This window comes from Nestor notabilis, unplaced genomic scaffold, assembly GCF_000696875.1.
Source record: "Nestor notabilis isolate BGI_N333 unplaced genomic scaffold, ASM69687v1 scaffold7217, whole genome shotgun sequence".
Classification (NCBI taxonomy): Eukaryota; Metazoa; Chordata; class Aves; order Psittaciformes; family Psittacidae; genus Nestor; species Nestor notabilis.
The window spans coordinates 2,858-24,545 of NW_009935984.1; the positions used below are offsets into that span (position 1 = coordinate 2,858).

The window sequence follows — 21,688 nt, forward strand, 5'->3', positions numbered from 1 at the left end:
CATACCATTCAGCTAGTCTAAGGCTGTTTTGTCACAGAAAGCCTGATGGCAGGTCTTACAGTCTTTCCCACCATTTCTAATATTTCTCTTCAGTGTACTGTGTTCAGCCCTTGTCTCCTTAGGTCTTTACCCAATATCGTGATTCTCCACCCAACCTCCCCTTATTTCAGCCAAACACAATTTTTCCCTTTCAGCCAGCACACGAAACTTTATTTCCCTTTCCTCTTTTTGGGTTCCTTAGCACAATTCTTAGCATTCTTTCACACACACATCTTGTCCCAGCTATTTTTGGATGAACCAGGCTCTTTACTTCCCAAAAAGGTAAAGGAGGGTGGATCAGTGACAGGCTCTCCCTAGCAGAGGGGATTTAGGTGCCTAGATCTGAAACTGCATCAGATTTTTGTTCAGCTCCAAGTTACAAAAAGTCTTCTAGTAACAAATAAACCCAAGTCTCTCAACAATTCTATCTGCCTCCTAAGTCTTTTTTAACACTTAAAAGTATAGTCTGAAAGACAACAAAACACACATTCCTCATACAAACAAACAAGTAGTATATCCTTTACCTACAATAAGAGAACATTTTCTGCTTTTATACAATTTTTGTTTTTAACGATAAAGCCATATACACCTCTTTCTCACTCTGTTCTAAGAAAATGCAGAACCACCAATTTTGCTGCAGTTTGCTTACAGTGAAAAATTTCTTCCTCACATCCAGCTTGAATCTCCATTCTGATATTGGTCATTATATTGATACACCTCTAGTAGAGGAAACATGATGTTCTTTCTGTTAATAACTGAGCTTCCTTTTAACAGTCCCCATTTTTATCTGTCTTTAGCCATCCTTGCAAAAGCATCCAGGCCAGAGCTGTGTGGTCCCACAAACCATCCCTGTAGTGGGCTCTTTTCCATTCTCACACTGGCAGCACTCTTCCTCTAGCCAGTTACAGAGTTGGAGCGGAGAACAGCAACAAGGGTGGGACCACAGTCTGGTCCATAGCCTATAGCTAAGCACGATTTTAAGCTTAAAAAAACCCAAGCACCCAAACCCCCAAAATAGCTAACAGCTTGACCAAAAGTACTGTCAGAATGCCTTTTAAAAAAATTTCCCTTAGACCTCTCCACACTGATCCTTATATAAAGGCACATATTTTTGATTCACTGCACTGATAGCTCCTTCTTTAGACTAGGACTTCATGCCAAGCTTTCTAAAAAAACCCTGTTGATTTCTATACAAAGTATTTATTTGCTTCAGTGGCTAAATTAATTTATTGAACACTGTTATCATACATGACAATATCCATTGCATCAGCACACGTAAAATTATTATGATCTCTGACTTCTGAAATATAAAACAATCAAAACTGTTATTTCCATACCAGGATGAGGAAAGCTTGTAATTCCAGATACTTTTCAAACACAGGATTTATGTATTATTTTTTCCCAGACTTACATTAACTACACTATATTCTTCTGATGGACTGTGGTTTATTTTGGCAAGTTTCCCTTAAATTGATTGACTCCTAGTTTCCATCACTTATGATCTTTGCACTTCCTAAACAAAATTCCTCTATACATTTCTATATTGGAAAGAATGAAAATGAGCTATTTGAAAAATGGTACACCATCATTATTTATTTTACTATCTAACTTTCTTGAAAAAACAGTATTTCAAGGCATACGTGTGATACAACACGTAACCTATCTAATACATTTCGTATCTGATTAATACACTTAATTAGCATACTCATTCTGCCTCTTTACATTTGAATCATTTTTTAAAATATTTTTTCCCCAAATCTTTTAACAAAAAGCATTTGGAAATCATACTGATGTATCTTCCACTATTAATAGTACCTACTATATCATTATGATCATAAGTCTAACATAGAAAAATGCACGGCATAAATGGTAAAGTTCAAAACAACTGAAAATTCTTGCAACATATGCATCTCCAAATCACATAAAGGAACTCCATGTATATATCAAATATGGCAAACCATTTCAAGCTGTTGTTTCCTGTGAGAAAATCTCTTGTAAACCTAGTTTCAAATTACTTGGAAATATGCTTTCCCTTCAGGGACTATTACTGTAAAAATGAAAAAGGAAGATTTAGGACCTTTACATCAAATGATCTGAAAGAAGTCAAAAAACTGTCCAGCCTGCCAGACAAGTGGAAGAATGGAATGAGACGGCTCTCTGCCATCTGCTTACTGCTTCAATGTATAAGCAAGTACCTATATGTGTGGCATAAAAAAGTGCAACTGGACATACGTTGCTTCACCTGTGTAGTTCATCTTTGTAACTGCTGTTGAATTGCTTCATGTCATGGAAATGGAGAACAGCTGTTTGATTAATAATAAATTAAAAGGAAAAACCAACACAACCACACCACAAAACCAAAATCCAAACAACCATTTTCCCCTCAGACCTTTATTAGAAAAGTCACCACTTACGAAGTTGGGCAGTGTCGCAGATAAAGGAAAAGAAAAAGTTCTACGGCATTTTATGAATTAGCCTAGGGGATCAAATGTCTTTATAGTCCTTGTACTACATCTCTAACTGTTAAAGAAATTTTCTCATGTCCAAATCGTAATTGTGTAAACAGCCCTTTGCAACTACAGAAACAGTTTTTGTGGGAAAAATGGTATTAAAAGCAAAGCAGAATACTGTTCTATTTTTCTCTTAATAAAGCTAGAAAGGAGGAACACAGCCTGAACTAGAGAACTAGTAAGCTCTCTCTGGACCACCACAGTGTTCCACAAGCCAATCTGGAAACATCTGGCCTAATCCATTCTCCTGGCAATCAATGATTTGCTCCCCATAAAAATAATTTCTATATTTAGCTCTTTTCAATTGATTTTTCTGAAAGCTGATATCAACTTCCTTTAGATTTTAATGTCTGGAACCAATTCTAGAGCTTGCCCTCATAGTAAGACCTCCAGCTGAAAAGTCAGTTTCCCATTAAGCACTTTTTCTGCTGGTTGAACAGTATGAAGTTATCTTAGGGAGTTTATGCACCAAAAATAAAGCTTCAAAAATGGTGACTTATGAAAAACCAGAAGATGGCTGGTTACTAACCATATGTTCTCATTTAATTCAGGAAATAAAAGGAAAACAGTAGTGAAAATAGGTGTGTAGGGTACCTGAATTCCACAGAAGGGTCTTGAATCCAATACTTTTTTCTTCCTAATTCTCATCTGATATAGGGGTAAGCTGTGGTCACATCATAACTTTAAAAATATTTGAGATGATGACAGATGAAGAGATATAGCTATAGCTCTCTTCCTTTATTAAGGGTTTTTTTAAAACTGCATTCTGTCAAGGACCAGATAAAACTGGAAAGCAGAAGCAAGATAGAAAACTCGGAGATTAAACTTGCTTTTACAGAATAAGTAAGAAAACAAAACAATGCTATTGCCTCTTTCTTCTTTCTGATAAGTCCTTTAATATTTTCCTTTTCAGAGTCTCTCAGATCTTTAACTACTCTTATATCATCACCAATGACATCAAGATCTTAAAAAAGAAACCCCGTGCTAAACATTTACTACTAGGGCAGAAACAATACTAAATGTTTTCTGTATATCCCCTTTTTCTAATTCCCTCTCAAGAAGGCTCAAGAGCACTAAGAAGTTTAATGATAAAGGAATGACATTTCCATGGACTACAATCTTATAGTTGGCTATGCAGTTGTATATCTTCCTTATAAATATGTACTGCATCTTCAGCTAGTTGAAAAAGGAAGCAAGATTTACACTAAAATTAGTTTTCTTCAAAGTATCAGAAAGATGAGATAAAAAGCCACAATCAACAAAAAACTACCAAGTACTACTAAGTATTGTAACAAAAGCAAAATACTCCAGAAAACATTTTGAAGTACAGCTATTTTTTAATTATTTTTGAGAGAAAAACTGTTGCAAAATAACTGCAATAATTGTCATAGCTACTTATATACTACATACATGTCATAGCATGTATGCTTTTCTTTTAAAGGCAGCTCACAGGCTCAGTGTACAACCTTTGCACACTGCTACCTCATCACTAGGCCTGAACTTGAAGACTAAAACCCACACATACACCTGAAGGAGATGCATTAGAACAAAACAAATAAATAGGTACATTACACTAATATTTCTTAATACAGTAAAATTCAGTTCCTAAAAGGCTTTATTTGCAACGTCTCCTGTCTGCACATGTCCTGAAACAGTCTTCGTCTTCACTGATAAAATTACAGGCTAGTTTTTCAGAGTGCTTGCCTCATAAGGCAGGCAAATGGTAGAGGGGAAAAAAACCAACAACAAAACAGGGGAACATCATATTTCCCCCCCCCCTAGAAAATAATAAATAGATATATATTCAGGGGGAATGAGTGTTAAACACTTTCTTCCAGGCAGTAGTCTCTTCAGCTTTCTTTTCTATGTACTCTGGAACTGACTTTTTTCCTTCCTTACAGTAGCAATAAGAAGGTTTAAAAAATACGTGATTACAAATGGATTTGCAAGGTGCACTTGAACTGTAATAAAAGTGAGAACTTACTGTCTTGCTGATGTAACTTGTGCTGATATTCATACACTGGAGTCCTTCACTATTGCAGCAACCTCCACATCTGTAGATGGATACACATGGGGGTTTAAAGAAGGTGTTTGTAGTTGCTCCAAACTCTTTTCCCACATCCACACACACTTCACGTGGCATGCATTGAGTTTTTCTCCATTCAGTATCAATACCTGCCAAGTTATAGGGAATGTCAAGTGTTATAAAGTAACTGTTTAAAAACAATATGCTCCTGCAGTAAATTAGTAGGACTTTTTTAAAGTTTAGAACCAGAATATGCACTGCTAGTGTCAGACCTTTTATTCAGTGAAATAGACTCTTAACTTCTAGCTAATTTTTCTTCTCCATAGGGATGTGACATATTGTCATGGAGCAGAAGGAAAGTGACAGAAGAGGCAACATAACAAAGTTGGGCAGAGTTTACGACATAGAATCATAGAAAGGTTTGAATTGGAAGGGACCTTTAAAGGTCATCTAGTCCAACCCTCCCACAGTGAGCAGGCACATCTTCAACTAGACCAGGTTGCTCAGAGCTCCATCGAGCCTGACCTTGAATATTTCCAGGGATAGGCATCCACAACTTCTCTGGGCAACCTGTGCCACTGTCTCACCATCGTCATTGTAAAATATTTCTTCCTTGTATCTCATGTAAATCTACCCTCTTTTAGTTTAAACAATTATTCCTTGACCAACTGTGATAGGTTCTACTAAAAAGTCTGTCACCATCTTTCTTATAATCCCCCTTTATGTACTGAAAGGCCACAATAAGGTCTCTCCTGAGCCTTCTCCAGGCTGAACAAGCCCAACTCTCTTAGTCTGTCTTCACAGGAGAGGTTCTCCAGCCCTCTGAGCAACTTTGCAGCCCTCCTCTGGACTTGTTCCAACAGGTCCATGTCTTTCCATGTTGGGGGCCCCAGAGGTGAACACAATACTCCAGGTGGGGTCTTGGAGAGCAGAGTAGAGCGGGAGAATCATCTCCCTTGACCTGCTGGCCAGCAGCTAAAGCTGTACATACCCTTTCTTGTGTGCCTGGGCTGTCTTACCTTCACTGAAGTCTAAAGAAGTACTGCACATCTCTGCAAAATAATTTTTAACCAATCCCACACAGTACTTCCCTTGGATACTATATATTAGAAACAATAAATTTGATGTCTATGCACTTAACATGAAATTCATTTAAATACATCTACTTTGATTAGTACTAGAATACAATTTAAAGCAAAAGGTTATTATACAGCAGTTATACACACCATAAGATTTAATCTGAAAGGCGATATTTGTGCCCAGATTATTCATGCAAATTTGGGCAAACATTTTACATCATGTTATACAGCCTTTTACCAAATACAATCTTACATTAAGCATCCATGAGACTTGCAGCTGTACAGATCCCTTTATTCTCTCTTGGCATCAGTTCTTGGTAGGCTATTCAGCAAAAATGGAAATTTCACCTAATGTATACCTTAAAGTCTCCATTAAGGTACATGATTTCCAGTATCATGTCAAAAAATACACCTCCTGCTATAAATCCTGTGTTTCTCTGCCTGCGAGCACTTGCTTAAACTATAAGCTATTACGTTTTCATCCAGGCCATCTGAAACACTAAGGGGTATTGACATAACTGTTTGAAAGCTGTTTTTTTCTGGTTTGAACGTAACATGACAACTACCCTTTTGTAACAGGAAAACCTACAAGTGCATTATTTGGTGTCCTAAAGCAATCACATGTAAGAGAAGAAAGCTTTACCAGCAGTGATGTAATTGCAGAAATTGAGCAGAAACTTTTCAATGAATTCAACTATTAGTGCCCTCTTTGCTTTCTGCAAAATTATTACAACCCCTACAAAGTATGTTTCACCCTTCTTACAATGGATATACCAAAAATGTGTCTGCAGAGCAATTTGTTACATTATGGAAGGTTGATTGTCAAGAATTCTATACTACAAACATGACATCAAATGAAACTGCTCAGGTTGGTTTACTGACAATGCTTAGCTTTTAAAATATTTCTGACACAACTGAGAAGCCTTCGGATTTTAATTCATCGTGTGTTAGAACACAGTTTGTGTCCTGTACTTACTTTTCAGGATCTCTGCATTATAGTGTGCTGCGGCAAATTTCAGGGAATCATCTGATCTTGTGTCAAAACTGGAGTGTTCCCTGTTGTGTTGCCAACCTCCTTTCCTCAACTGACATTTGAACATTTTCCAGTATTCTGGATAAAGTACTGTCATGAGTTCATCCACACTGGACACAGACCGCAACTGCTCTTCCAGGTCTTTGCTTGCATGAGCCTGTCAAAGTAACATGCAAGATTAATTACTTTCTCTATTACACAAGGTTTGTTGGAAAGTAGCCTGAAAAACAACTTCTGTATTGTAAAATAAAAATGTGCTCAAAGGGGTCCTCATTATAAAAACTGTTTTTGTCAGTCAATGCCAACAGTACTACATTAACTACATTAATACTGAAATGTTTTGCTCCTGCCACTAATTCTTTATCACATTTGTAATTCAAAATATCTTTGTGAGAAAACACCTATAGCATTAAGCCAATACAGATATTACAGTTTACAGATTAAAAAGAAAATATGCATTTTTATCCTGGAAAGAAAAGCTTTCATGCTAAAATTGTGAATGCTTAAACTCCAGAATATTTAAATTATGTTTATGTCATTTAATACCACATACTCTTAAAATAACACCAATTTTTTGCTCATTTTCCCCTAATCCAGGAAAATCAAAACAAGCAGAAATGCAAAAACAATTAAAAAAAAAAAAGAAGAAAATAATTCATGTTATTTTCTATCTTTTTAGGGAAAATCTTACTAAACAAATTCTATTATAAAGCACTAATCCTGAAATCAGTAGGAGTCAAGGACTTTGTTACCTTTCAGAATCTGAACAGCACACTTCCTCACTTCTAAGAGTTTCAACTGAAACTCTTCAGGACTCTAAGCACTACATTCCTTGACTTGTTTTAACAGTAGCCTCAAATCCTGTAACCTCACTTTCTTACTTGCTGGCTTTTACAAAAACACTGCAATTGCATCTTCCTAAAATACTCTAACTCGTATTTACATTCTAATTGCCCACTTACCTGGAAGGTCCCTCTGTCCTTTTAGATGAAACAACATATTGCATCAAAAGACTGCTGTTATTCCCTGCCCACCCTTCTCATCCAGGATTTGCTGACTTCCCAAAGGGAAGGGCAATATACAGAAAGAAAAGTACTGAAGAAACCTTCAGCCACCTTCTCAGCCTACGTGACCCTTAGATGGCAGTATGAGACACAAATCCAGAGACACAAAATCACTGTGGAACATGTCTAGCAGCTGGCTGCAGACACTGTACAGTTCACTACAAAGCTGTTGCTTTAGTCCAAGAAACACCAGGCTGTTACAGTGTAAAACGTGTGTAAACCCAGAAATATATAACTACAGAAACTGAAATTTCACTTTCCTTATTAATCTTCACTCTAACAAAAAGACATTAAATTCAGTGATTTTGAACAGTACGTAACACAACCAGTTCTGAACTAGCTCACCTGAATCAAAACTGCTCCTTTTCTCATAAACAACTAAAAAGGTACAAAATGGCTCATGCTCTCGCATTCACTTCCTTATCAGGTGTCAAATACAGGAGAAACGCCTTGGGGTAAGGCAGATTCACAGAATTCATTTCCATAAATACAGTTAAATACAAAGCTAATACAGACTTCAAACTAATTTCATGTGTCCAAGTGTTAATAAGTTTAAAAAAATTCTTTCACTAAAGCCTCGCTAACCACAGTGTCATGACAGACTGCTTTGTCCAGAGAGATTTCAGCAATCAAGATACCAGTCTCAGAAACATGCTCATTCAGGATCTCCTTCCTTGCCTCCGTAGGAAGGGCCAGATCTGACCCAAGCCACCCAGCAAGCAGTATCTTGGGGCCTTGCCTTCAAATTCATTGGCAAAACAGAGCATCTCACTCCCCACCATCCCTGCTCTCCTTGCAGGATGCCACACTGGTTCTCTATCAGTGTGCCACAGACCAAAAAACAAGCTGAACAAGCTACTAATTTGGCTACTGTCTGCTTTCATCTCTCCTGAGAGATGAAAAGAGCAGGGTTTGAGGAGCCTCATTCCTGCCAAGCTGTTTCCCAAGGGTGCTGCAGCACATGCTTTGAGTATATAGGAACGAGGTCACTGTGCCAGTACACTAAATGCCAGCGTTGCAGATGCATGTCTGCCATATGATGAGAGTATGAGTGGCAAGTGAGGTCATGGCATGGAGGCAGCATGCATATCCTGTCACAAGGCGTAATGCCAGTCCATTACATATGGATGAATCCTTTAAAAGCCTTCTGATGAACACCTTAAAAGCCTCTGCCACCCACTGTAGATAAATGTTGGCTATTGCGATTTCAGATATTCAAGGTACGGGCCTAGATAATCAGAAAAATAAGTAACTAAAGTCAAAATCACTCTGTTGATAAGAAGCCAGGGTTTAGAGCAGGAAAGAGGTTATATTTGTTAGAAGCAACGTGTGTGTTGTAATCCATCTTGTTCAAGAAATCAAGTCATGTCTTCCCAGCTGGACAGAAAATTTGGTATACACATATAAAACATGTATGACTAAAAGCCAAAACACAAAAAAAATTAGTGGCTTTAACAGAGTATTGTATCTGATTCAATCAAGTATTGTTTTCAACTGCATTTCTTCCTGGATATTCCATGGGTCCTAGCACTCTGTGCCTACAAGATGAAGTGCTCACTTACTATGAACAAAAGGAAAACAATTTCTGGAGCAAATATATAAAATTACTTTAAAAAAAATCATCACTATTGCATCTGAATTATTTTGTGCTTAGTATAATAATGCCATTTGCTTGTAAAGATGGCTTCAATTCAAACTTACACTGTGGAAAAACAACTTGATCACTAGAGGGCTTTTGCTCTCTCCCCTCTTCTGATTTAGCAAGAAAGGGAGAAGGAAATCCATACATGCATAATAAATACAGTACCTGCAGTAACCAGAGCTAGGAAGAAAAAACAAATAAGAAAAAAAGTTGATTTTTCAATGTTGCCAATATTACCTTGACACACAGATCAGTGACCTCTTCCCCATATGTTCACTGTAAGTCTATGTATTTTTTAACTGTCACAAATTGCTCTCACCTGTATCAAACTCTTTCGTGGGACATATTAGTAAGGAGCTTGTGGAGTGATTTAATTTTATGTAACAGTCAAACTTTGACATGAACATCAAATGAAATCTTAAGTTCTGGTTGGCTAGAAGTGTGTGTTCTGCATACAGTAAAAGCATCAGCTCATTAAGGATTGTTAAAAAGTATTTCTAAATTTTTAGGAGAGGAATGCAACTGCTTCTGTAAATGTAACAATTGTCTGGCAACATTTTTATTTTGTGCAAATTTTGGTTAATGTGACAAAAACATACTGACTCAGTCCCTACCATTTATCTCAAATTCTTTGCTCTTTCTTAACTGTGCATTGGGTTTTAGTACAGGACACTGAAAAAAAATAATTAAAACCTCAAAATGTTTTTCCAGTGGAAATCCAGACTTCAACTCCTATACTGAATATATGACAAGACACAAAGAATGTAACATCCACAAGTATGTGCTAGAAATCTGAAGAGCTTTTTTTATTAATCTTCTGCAAGTCCAGATTAGTGAAGTTTAGAAAGAAATATGGTCTGTAGATGCAGTTACTGTCACACTAATAAGCTAGTTACTCCCAAATCTTACGTTAAAAAAAAATAAAAAAATTTTCTATTGTCTGAAAGTCCTATAATGTTAACAAAGATTGTGATAAGAGAAATTCTACAATGTTTAGGACCAAAGTAAGCTTTTTGACAAATCACAGAATTGTTTGAGTTGGAAGAGACCTTAAAGATCATCTAGTTCCAATCCCCCGGCCACAAGCAGGGACACCTTCCACTAGACTAAGCTGATTTTCATATCATCAGTTGCATAAAATCCTAGACCAACTGCTCAAGGTTTTACTGGCAAAACATGCTGGGATCTATACTCTACATTGAGAAGGAAGCAGTAAACAGTGTCATTAGTGCCCTCAGAGGAAAGAGTTTTCTCTGTCCCACATTTTCTATTTTCCTTGCTCTTTTAAGTCAGTTAAGAGGTTGGGTTTTGTGCTCCCTCTCCCTTTCTTTTTTTTACCACCACACCCTTTGTAAGTGTTTATCTCTGTCCTTTGGTTGGCCATTCTACTGTTTTCTTGTCTTTTTCATGTATTATCGATGTTGTCTTGCATGATCACCTAGAAATGCTAGGAGCTATATTCTGGAGAAAGATGTTGACTAAACCTTCAACTAGCCAATCTCTACAAGATGATACATGACATTGAGCAAAATAACAACTTGAAAAGACAAGAATGAATGGAAAATATAGTAAAGACAAGCTTGCTTATTTAAAACTTCTTCCACATTATTTCCCAAGGAACAGGGGAAATTACAAATATACATATAAATCAGGCAGTAAAGCTTGATGACAAGCACCCTCTCAGTATTATTAACTTATGCTTTGATAGAATAAAATGTTCCGATTTTCACAATGCGGCTTTCCATCACATGGTATGTCCAGTTTTTCATAGCTTGCAAGTAGAGAGACAGAATATTAAATAGGCTCTATATCCATTAAAAAAAAAATCAAATCTGTAATAGATTTTCCATGCATTATTTGTCTTTCACGTCCCCAGTGTCTGCCTCTATTATTAATAACAAAGGTCAGAACGCTTAATATTTGGCAGCATGCTTGACATATAATTGATGGTGCAATGTGCTATAACAGTACTTCACGCATCTGCTCCAACTGTAGTTGTCAGTTCAATTAATTTTCAAGGATTTTGTTGACAATGCTTAATAGGAAAATGCTGTCTATACCTCTCTCCATTTTAATATGCTTATATTCTGTATTTATTGACTGACTGGTATGTAGTAAGAATCAAGTAGTTAAATCCAAATGTTGAAACAATAAGCAAATAGAAATATTGCAAAAGAAAAATGTGCATAAACATTTCACTTGCATAATATTTCTTGTAATTTTCTTGTATTTCAGAGCTAGATTTTTTTGGAAGTAGATGCCAGTAAAAGAAGAAAATATTCTAACTAAATATCTTCGCCAAAGTTAAGTATTAAATTCAACTTTTTTGTTCATCTACACAAACATGCTAGAATAGTATTATTTTGATCTCTTATGTGTCAATTTGTCACTAGGAAAATTGAATGACTGTCTGCAGTTGAAACATTTTAAGTTACCCTTCAATATAGTTACAAAACAGTGCCTAACAGAAGTGGTAAGTGAACATAAGTTTTTATTTCACATTACTTTAAATAAGCAGTAAGACCACTGCAGTTAATTTGAACTAAATCAAAACATCATGAGAACAGCAGAGATGAGAACTGGTCTCTGTTCCAAAGAGCTTACAAAGCACATCAGACAAACATAAAAAGTAAGAATGAAAGTATAAAATAAATAAACCAGTCTGAACTATATTATGATTTAAGTGACTTCTATTCATTCTGGCATTTTATATACCAAGAATAACACCAGGCAAAAAAACCCCACCAAATAAATGGGGGGTGAGGGGGCTGTATAAAGCATATAGAGAAGGAAAAATAAACAACTTTGAGAAGAGATTTGAAACAGAATTTGTTAAAAACAAAGAAAAAGACATTGGCTATGAGGATAAGCTTAAGATTACAGATGTTTCACTTCTATATTATACATCACATTTTTTTCTTTTGTCCGGAATATTTTTTGAGAAGGTGATGCATAAACAGCTAGAAAAATCATCCTAGACTTGTATTATTTAGTATTGCTCATGTATTTGTAAGTACAAGTATTTAAGCTGAGGTACAAAGTGTAAAATTTCCATATGGAGAGAAATTTTTTTATGCAAGTCAGCATTTTCCTGGTAAAATTTAATCTAGATATTCTTAGAAAATGCTGAAAAATGTATCTAACATTATGGATTTGTACAAAGGCAGTTATGTTCAAGTCTTTCAATCAAACATTCAGCTGCTGCTGTGGTTCTGAAACATGCTTCTTGCCTACTGCTTACTCCTCAAGTACCTACATTCCTGAGTTGTTCTCAACCTTCCCTAATAAAATGCCAGTACTTTCATGCATTCAATGGTAATTACTTATGAAAATATCCTTTTTGGTCTGAGTCTGATTTCCCTGGGAATCAGTGAGAGAGGAAAAAATAATTCTAGTTGCTTTCTAGAGCAACTCCCTGCTCTGCTGCCTGGTTTCTTTAGAAGCTTGTCTTGAATAGCCAATTCTCCCAGGTTCCTATGAGCTTGGGTAATTAGACACTGCTGTAGGTAACATGGTATCTCATGCAATTAGAGATGGTAAAGCCACAGTTCATTGAGAAAAATCCACATGATCTAGACACGCATACATATGCACATAGAAACAAGAAAAGGTGTCAAATATCATTCCTGACCATGATGGAAAGCAGTGTTGAGAAAGAGGCTTGGAGGTACCTTATCTAGACTCTTGAGTATCTATAGTCTTTTTCGAAGTAATTTCACAGCTAGATAACAGTAATGGAAATGGTTTTATTCTCGTGCCTGATCATTGAAATTTGTGTTGTTCCACAGCAGTAGTCTTCAACTTCTGCTCATAAATTCCCCATAGACCATTTCTAAGAATATAGCAAGTCGTAATTGCAAAGTAAAATAAAACAATCAATGGACTTGATTCACTATTCAGGAACTTGCACTAGATGAGCCTTCAAATTAAAGGTCAAACACTGCACTGCAGTCATGGAAAGTTGTGGGATAACCATTTGCTGTCTAAGTGCAGCTGTATCTGGATTGTTTAACTGATACAAAGACTCATAGCAAAGCTTCCAGCTAGCATTACGAGTAGATTGGGATTCAATAAGGATTTGGATTATTCCTGCCAAAGGGCTTACAACTGATTAAATCTTGGAGACATCAGGCAGTGCAATCTGTAGCAGATGAGATTTGTTATTTTCTTGGTCACCCGCAGCTACAGTGATCAGTGGTGACAAACGCAAGGATCACCATGCATGACCAGATGAAAGGGGAAACCACTTGTAAATCAAAACCATTTATAAGTAAAAAACATTTGCAAAACGAAATTAAAGGACAACACTGTGATGGTTGCTGGGTTATCAAGGTGGCTAACAGACACAGCAATCCACCAGAAAGGAGACAGCCAGCAGCATGAGATCACTCCAGTGCCTTCTGCAACACAACCAAGTTCTGGTGCCATTTGTGTATGCCCTGGCTGTGAGGCATCTGGGGTGATGCCACATGGCAGTTCTGGAGAATCTGACACATTATAAAACCGATATGTTTGTTTTGAATACTTTAAAGTAACTTTTAACTAACATTGAGGAAAGTGAATCATGCAATTCTGAAAAACTGAAGTACTTCAAAATTGAACTACAGCTAAAAATTGTGGTTATAAGATCTTACTCTCCCAGAAGATAAAACACCAGTCAAGAAAAATTTTTTTAATGGTTTGGATATTGTTTTGTTGGTTTTTTTTTTATACCCTGCAACCTTTTGTTTTCCTTCCAACAGTCAGACGTGTCTCATTAAAATCACTACACAAGAATAAACTATAAAGCTTTTATAAGAATGTTGTTTATTTTCAGTCGGCACTGAGCTTTCACTGGTATTATCATTACTTTTATTAACAACTGCCATTAGCTTTGTCAGTAAAAGCAAACAAATATGGAGACAGATTTTGAAGAAAACTATTAACCTGGTAACACTGCAATTACCTGTCATCACTTCAGCAGCTGTAACACAGGCAGTGAGCATTAAAAGCCTTCTCAGTATCAAGTAGAGATTTACTAAGCTTCTAAACATGAAGGTAAGGGACAACCCTTTCATTTAATTTGAATGCCAGACCATTCTAAGATCCTGCTTGAGCACAGTACGTAAGCTATGCAGAGACATCCTAGACCCTAGCCAGTGAAAAGTAAGAGTTGTGGCCATGTATCAAGTGATAGGCTTCTAAAAGGCAGGAGATAGAGTTTTAACATAATATTTTCTATTCTACAGGTCAAAAGTACATACAAAAAGGTTCCACTAAGAGTTGGAATAAGAAATTGCATATTCTTAAGAACATTCCTGAGTTATGCTGAACACACAGGCTGCAGCATGTGGTGTCTTCTCACTGTGATGAGTGTGTGTAGTTTTCAATTCAACACTCTTGTTTATTCTTGAATTTTTAACAATGTAACCATTTATAGACAGAAGGATTATATGAACATTTCACCTCTTATCTTTGTTGTATAATTTCTCTCAGTACTAAGTAACTTTCCTTTTCACCAAGTTTTTAAAATCACTATCTGAAGCCCTGAACAAATGTAATTAATATGTGGTCTAAATATTTAGCAACAGGTTGCAGGATTTCTTGAATTAATTATACTTTTAAAACGGTTCTTAAAATAAATAATTTCACAGGCCATGAAACAAGATCAATTGAATTTCAGAGAAAAAGCTGAACTTTATTCCTAAACAAATGTCTTAATCTAATAGGGCATGATTTCTGTTTTGTTAAACAAGCCTTGCACAGTTTACAGATCTGTACAGAAATATTAATTAGAAGACCACCCACATTGTCACATTGCCTAATTCAACAAATATTCCAGCTATAAACACAATACACTACTTAAAACTCAACAAAAAGCTAAATAATAATGAGGATGTTAGAACACAGCAATTCCAGTTGCAAAATCTGTTTTAAATTATTACAAACAAATTCAGTATATATGAAAAAAAAAAAAAAAGCACAAAGGCTTTTAGAAACCTGAGCAATTTATTCAATTTTAGACTTTCTAAGTGTATGCCATTAAAATTAGATAATTATCTATTTTATTTAGCATCACATTTCTTCAAGTAATTTTTTATGCAAGTCACTAAAAAAGGTCTGTTTGGTAACTCAAAGTGACACACTAGAATAACACATCACACAACTAAGCCTTTAGTAACTAAGGTATTGTGAGATTTCATTAATATACAAAATACCAGAAGAAGCTTTTATTTTTGTTGTCAATGTATTACTCAAATATTTTATGTAAAGATTCTTTGCTAATGTAAGCAAAAGCAAGAAATCATCTGACTTTCAGTAGCCTGAGGTAGATACAGAATGCAAAGGACCTGCTACCTGCTGCTCACTTATGCCCAACCTGATAATCTGGGTTTGAAATTTGTTCCACCCTAAATTCTGTGTGGAACATCCTTTGGATCACTATCTGTAACAGAGAAGATACACAGAAACAAAAACTTTTGTTTAGACATTGAGCCTATAATACCTTTTTCCTTTCCCCAGTAAGCTAACTTCATTACAAACTACAATATAAAAATATCAGTTCTGTGGAGCTGTCACATCCCTTCTGAATTATGGGGAGATAAAAATAAAAACCAAGCGGTTTTAATCACAAAAAGAGAAGTAATGCTTATGTATCACTGGAGGAGAAAGCTTACTGTACCATGTAAAACCTGACAGGTATTAAGAGATTTGTCAGCAAGGCATGAGAGATGGAGAAAGGCAAAAGAATTCTTCAGAACAGCAAATCCAAAAACTAGATTGAGACTTGGTCACAATTCCCTTTCATGCAACCAAAGCAGCAGAAATGTATGTTGCCCATTATTTTTGGCTTAAATTATTCTGAATAGCGTATTGTACTGTAATGTTACTTAAAAAGGGTCAGGGAACATCAGCAGTATTAAATTAGATCCTAATTTATACTGACAGGACACAGAGTAATCCAGTGCTGAACACAGTATGCTATCAGAAGACTTTTTGAATGAGGCTTGACTGCAGAATGAGGTTTTTGCAATAAAAGATTTACGAAGTATGCCCTGAGCTATCAACTTCCTCTGGATTGCAAGAACACGTATAATCTCTTATGGAAGGTATAATAATGCATTTTGAAATCCATTATAGTTCTCATTAGTTAAGACTTGTCCTATACCACCATGCTGCATTCTTCTCCAGACCCAGAAACTAATGAAAAAGAAAATAGATTTATAGGGATTTTATATATATTTTATATATATATATAAAAAGGAGGCATACAGAGAGCAGAAGAAAGAGGAAAAGAGGCTCTAGTTATTCAGTCTGTAGAAAGATGCAAGGAAGATGTCTCAAATTAAGCTAAGCTTATGAATAAAGTTTAGTTTTTCTATAACCTTACTGTTATATTGAAATATTTACTCATATTAAGCTTTTTATCTGCTCTTATAAGTAAACAATTACTTTATGAATTAAAAAAAAAGGTTTTGTATCACTGTATTTTGTATTCAACTGGTCACAGTCTTGAACAGAAGAACTTTAAGTAAACAAACCCAGTTATCAGGTATGTGAGCTGAAAATGGGAGTGAGGGAAGAAAGATACAAGGAAGTAAAAGTTAGTTAGAAGCAAGATAATGCAACCTCACGCTCAGTCTCAGGCTGAGATTTTATTCTTCAGAAGCAAAGTTACACTTCTGAAGGTAATAGATTCTAATATAAAAGGAACAAATCAAAAGGGTCTAGACTTTCTGAATAAAATAGATCTTGCTGTATTTGTCAGTTTCCTCAGAACAGAAGGTTCTAGAGTTTTCTTGAGATTTTAGCAAAAGAAAACGTCAAAGCAGTAAAGCTTATGCAGAACAGGAATTTCAAATTCCATTGCACTACCAGCAGCCCTAAAGGAAGCACTTTTTCAAGCATATTCAACCACTTCCCAAAGTCAATCTGCAGTGACCGTTTGTAATGGTTTGCACAAAATTAATGCAGTAGAAGGATTCCTTTGCCTTTTTTCCTCAGCAGCTTATTATGTGCACCATGAAGCACACACATGTCTTTGCAGGATCGCAGTCCTGGAAATTGGAATTTTGGACACACACTTGTTAATACCAAGAGCCCATTGTAGTCACTGAGGTTACCACTTACAGGACCAGACTATGAAACAATTTCTGTCTGTTCTTTGCACACGTTTCTAGCATTTCTTTTACTGAGAACTGCAATTTCCTCAAGGCTTTGAGACAGCAGCTCTTTTCAAACAAAGTAGATTCAGACACAAGGAACGCATGTCCCATTAGAGTAACTGGCAGTGAGAATGACATTTCTGGTATGCTGAATTAGATTTTGTTTCAAAAGAAAGTGTTTTGTTTATTTTCAATTTTATTTGAACTAGGATTGCAAAGGAGGGGAAAAACGTAAATGAATGATCTTTAAGAACATTTTGTTTCATACTGAAATAGCTTTAAGCCAATTTGGAGAGCAATTATTAACATAACTTTATAAACACATATGGCAGATGCTGTTACATATTTTTATTGATTTATCTGGAGGTTATTTCTGACACCCTACACAATAATCTCCCATACTGTCTTATGTCTCTGAAAAGTCACATAAGAGTCACTCTAAATTACTAGGGACAAAACTAAAACAGTATCTCTTAAATTCCTGTTTTCCCTGAGAAGGAAAGGAACAAAGAATGCAGCTGTTCCAAAAGACTCAGATTTTAAAAGTATAGCTTCACTGTATCTCTCTGAAATTCTTTGTGTTTGGCATTTGGATCAATTAGAACTTTAACTATGGCATGATTGTATTTTTTTTTTTTTAAGATGCCATTAAAATTGACTGTGCCTTTAAATGAATGTGCCCGGATGCTATGGGTACAGCTAATCACAGGCACAAAGGCCCAGTCAAGGTCAGGCTGCAAGTTTGTCTCTAATTGCCCAGTTATACATTCCTTGTTCACCCAAATCTTTTACCGACTTGAGTGGGATTTTTGTTTAGTGAGGATTACAGGATTTTGCCTCCTAGCTTAAGTATTGCATCTATACATCACTGTGTGCAGTAGGATTCAGTCCCTACAGTCACAGTATCTGTAGTTTTACTAGCCTGAAATATCATGTTGAGCTTTTTAAGTTTTTCGCTCTCCTAAAGCCTTAAAACTCAGACTCAGTTTCCTTCTGTTATTCTTAACTTTCTTGAGCTCTTCCACGGTCAAGATTACTGGACCTGTCACCTGGCAGCCAATGTTTGTCTCACTGCTGCTATATTTTTTATTTCAAACATGCTAATTTGCTTTCAAAACCCACTGGTCTAACTACCTTATTCTGCTAAAATACAAAGACAGTATTTTTCCTACCCTAAAGTCTTTCTCCTAAATCCTTGGTCACATTTCAGCTCCTTATTAAAGCAGACTGGCAATTTTTAGATGATCTTACCGATGCCCATAATAGCTTTTGTTGACTTCTCTAAACATTTTTGCCTGACACAGCATGTTTGTACGATTAATTCTCAATCCCCAATTTTTTTTTTTAGATGTTTACATCAGGTCGCCTGCAGTCCTTCCTTAGTTTACCCCCCAACATATGTTCATAAAACATCTTTTCACCATTATGCAAACAGTACAATCTAGACAAAGTGCATGCTATCATTTTTTATCAGACCAGCTGTACGACTCAAAGGCAAGGGTGTTTTTACGTTGTCAGTTCAGGCCTGTTGGTCTCTTCCTCATCCAAACTGGAGGCATGAGGAAACCCAGACACAGCTGACAAGAGAGTTCACTCAAGGGCCTGCTTCTAACAGTGCAAACACAAAATGGCACGAGTTCATCTCCAGAAAACCAACCATATCTTGGGCTACATCCAAAGAAGCATGACCAGCAGGTCCAGGGAAGTGATTCTCTCCCTCTTCTCCACTCTCATGAGACCCCACCTGCAGTACTGCATTCAGCTCTGAGGCCCCCAACACTAGAAAGACATGTACCTATTGGAGAGGGTCCAGAGATGGCCACAAAAATTATCTGAGGGATGAAGCACCCCTGCTATGAGGAAAGGCTAAGAGAGTTGGGGTTGTCCAGCCTGAAGAAGACGTCGGGGAGACCTTATTGAGGCTTTTAAGTTCTTAAAAGGGGCCTATAAGAAAGATGGGGGGAGACTTTTTAACAGGGCCTATTGCGATAGGACAAGGGTTAATGGTTTTAAACTAAAAAGGGAGATTCAGGCTAGATGTAGGGAAGAAATTTTTTACAATGAGCATGGTAAAGTACTCGAACAAGTTGCCCAGAGATGTGGTGGATGTGCCATCCCTGGAGACAATCAAGGCCAGGTTGGATGTGGTTCTGGACAACCTGGTCTAGTTGAAGATGTCCCTACTTATTGCAGAGGGTTGGACTAGATGACCTTTGAAGGTCCTTTCCAAACCAAATGATTCTATGTCCCAGCTGGTCTGGCATAAATAAAGCCCTTCTGCCACCTCACAGAGCATGTAACCTGCACCTGCCTCATTACGCTCCACAAACACCTTTCCATGTGGCTGAAACACACTCTTTGACTATTTAAAAAATAAACTATACTCAAAAACAACAACAAAAATCCCTCTGAAGAACCCTTCAAAACAACAACAGAAAAGTATTTATGCCTCAGAGTTGTTATACAGGAGACAAGGGGACCCATATAAACTGCTATGCCCAAGTGTGTGGTCAGCCTGCTCTGGGCAGCATCAGCAAGGGTCGGACCCATACCCAAGCAGCCTGGGGGCTAGAGTTCGGTCTCTACTACAGTTCACAAAGACCACCTGGGTATAGTCTTTGTTTCCTTAAGAAATACCATGTACATTCTACCCAGGGCAGTGGTCTTCAGCTTATGCTGGTCTTTAGCCAACATCAAATTTTCTGCTGGCCTCAGTTTTAACTATTCATTTCTGATTTTTAAGCAACACACCAACTGTGCACCACAGTTAAAGAGGACTCACAGTGAAGCTGTGAGTTAACAGACTGATTTTTCTCTTACGAGAGGTCAACAGTCTAACATGTTTTTATTAGCAAAGCCTCTTTTCTGTACCTCTGTGAATTATAGCATTTTAAAAGAGTAGAAAGAAATACCACAAACATATAACTATAGTTATTTTCCATCCTCTGGTGTATAATTTTATTGTCATTTGAACAAGATTTTTTAAGCAGTAGATGAAAGATAAAGAATTGGTTACATGAGAATCAGAAGCATTAACTGAAGTGACATACTGAGTAAAGTATATTCATCTAGTTAAAAAGTCACCAGTTTGTTGAAAGCAAGAGAAGATGTATAATCACTGCTCCAGTTTCTCTGATACCCCTACATGAGGGATAAGAATACTATTTAACAGGGTCTACTGTCAAGGTTACATTACGTTCCAATACGTGTGAAACAGGCATTGCCAATCAACATACACAGCTGAATTTTCCATGCTTAAAAAGCATATGCTAGTCAGATTTTATCAGCTATTTACTTTAAACACAAAAAAGCATTTAACTGTTACTGATAAACAAGGGACACAAAGCCAGTGCTGAGTCTGGGACACTGCTACAAGGCTACAGTCAACAGGCACTGTCAGGTCTGGACCACATGCAGAAACAGTTTTCTTTTTGGGGCTCAAGCAACAGCCTGGTCATCATACTCTTGTTGCCCTTGGCATATACAGCAGCATTAGAGTGCACAGCTGATTGACAGATAATGTACAGACCAGTAGATGCTTGCTGGCTTTGCATGAGAACTAAGTCTCTTTCAGTGTCATTGTATTCAGTCACAACATGTAAGAGAGGTTGGATTCGGTTCAAAGGCTGCTGTAATTTAAATGAAAGATGAGTTATCTTACTATTCTGTCTGTAATCAACATGGAGCACACCCATGGAGGGCACGAATCAGAACTGGACAATCCAATTTTTGGAAGGTAACTAGCCCTGCCAAGTAAGTGCACATCTTTAAACTGAACTTAAAACTGTAGCTTTTATGTGAATTGAAATTCTTGTGTGGCTCATTCTGACCTTCTTTCAGTAAAGCCTGCACTAAGCCATGGTAGTTTGTAGCCTAGAGACAGAACAGAAAATACTTTCTCGCTGAAGTATCCAGATATATCTTTTCCATTCTCAGCCTTTTTCAGATTTTTAACAAATACTTGTCATTTAAGGACGGATCCCTGTTCTCTACAACCATATGTGGTTGGCTTCCTGAGCTTAATCCCAATATTCTCTCAGAACATTCCTAAGATGAGATGCCTAAAACTCCTCTCAACAGTCTTTAAAACCAAATGACACATGAATTAAAATCTCTCCACACTGTCTATGCAACAGTATCTGTACCTACTA

General features: G+C 36.7%; 1 protein-coding gene across 1 annotated transcript; it reads right to left on the reverse strand.

Moving 5' to 3' along the window:
* Positions 1 to 4,533: 4,533 nt before the first annotated feature.
* Positions 4,534 to 6,844, reverse strand: LOC104408477 (vascular endothelial growth factor C-like; the record flags this gene model as incomplete). The annotated part of the gene is made up of 2 exons (XM_010018101.1): positions 4,534 to 4,724; positions 6,631 to 6,844. Coding segments are annotated over 2 exons (405 nt in total), but the record flags the coding sequence as incomplete, so codon positions are not given.
* Positions 6,845 to 21,688: the final 14,844 nt, after the last annotated feature.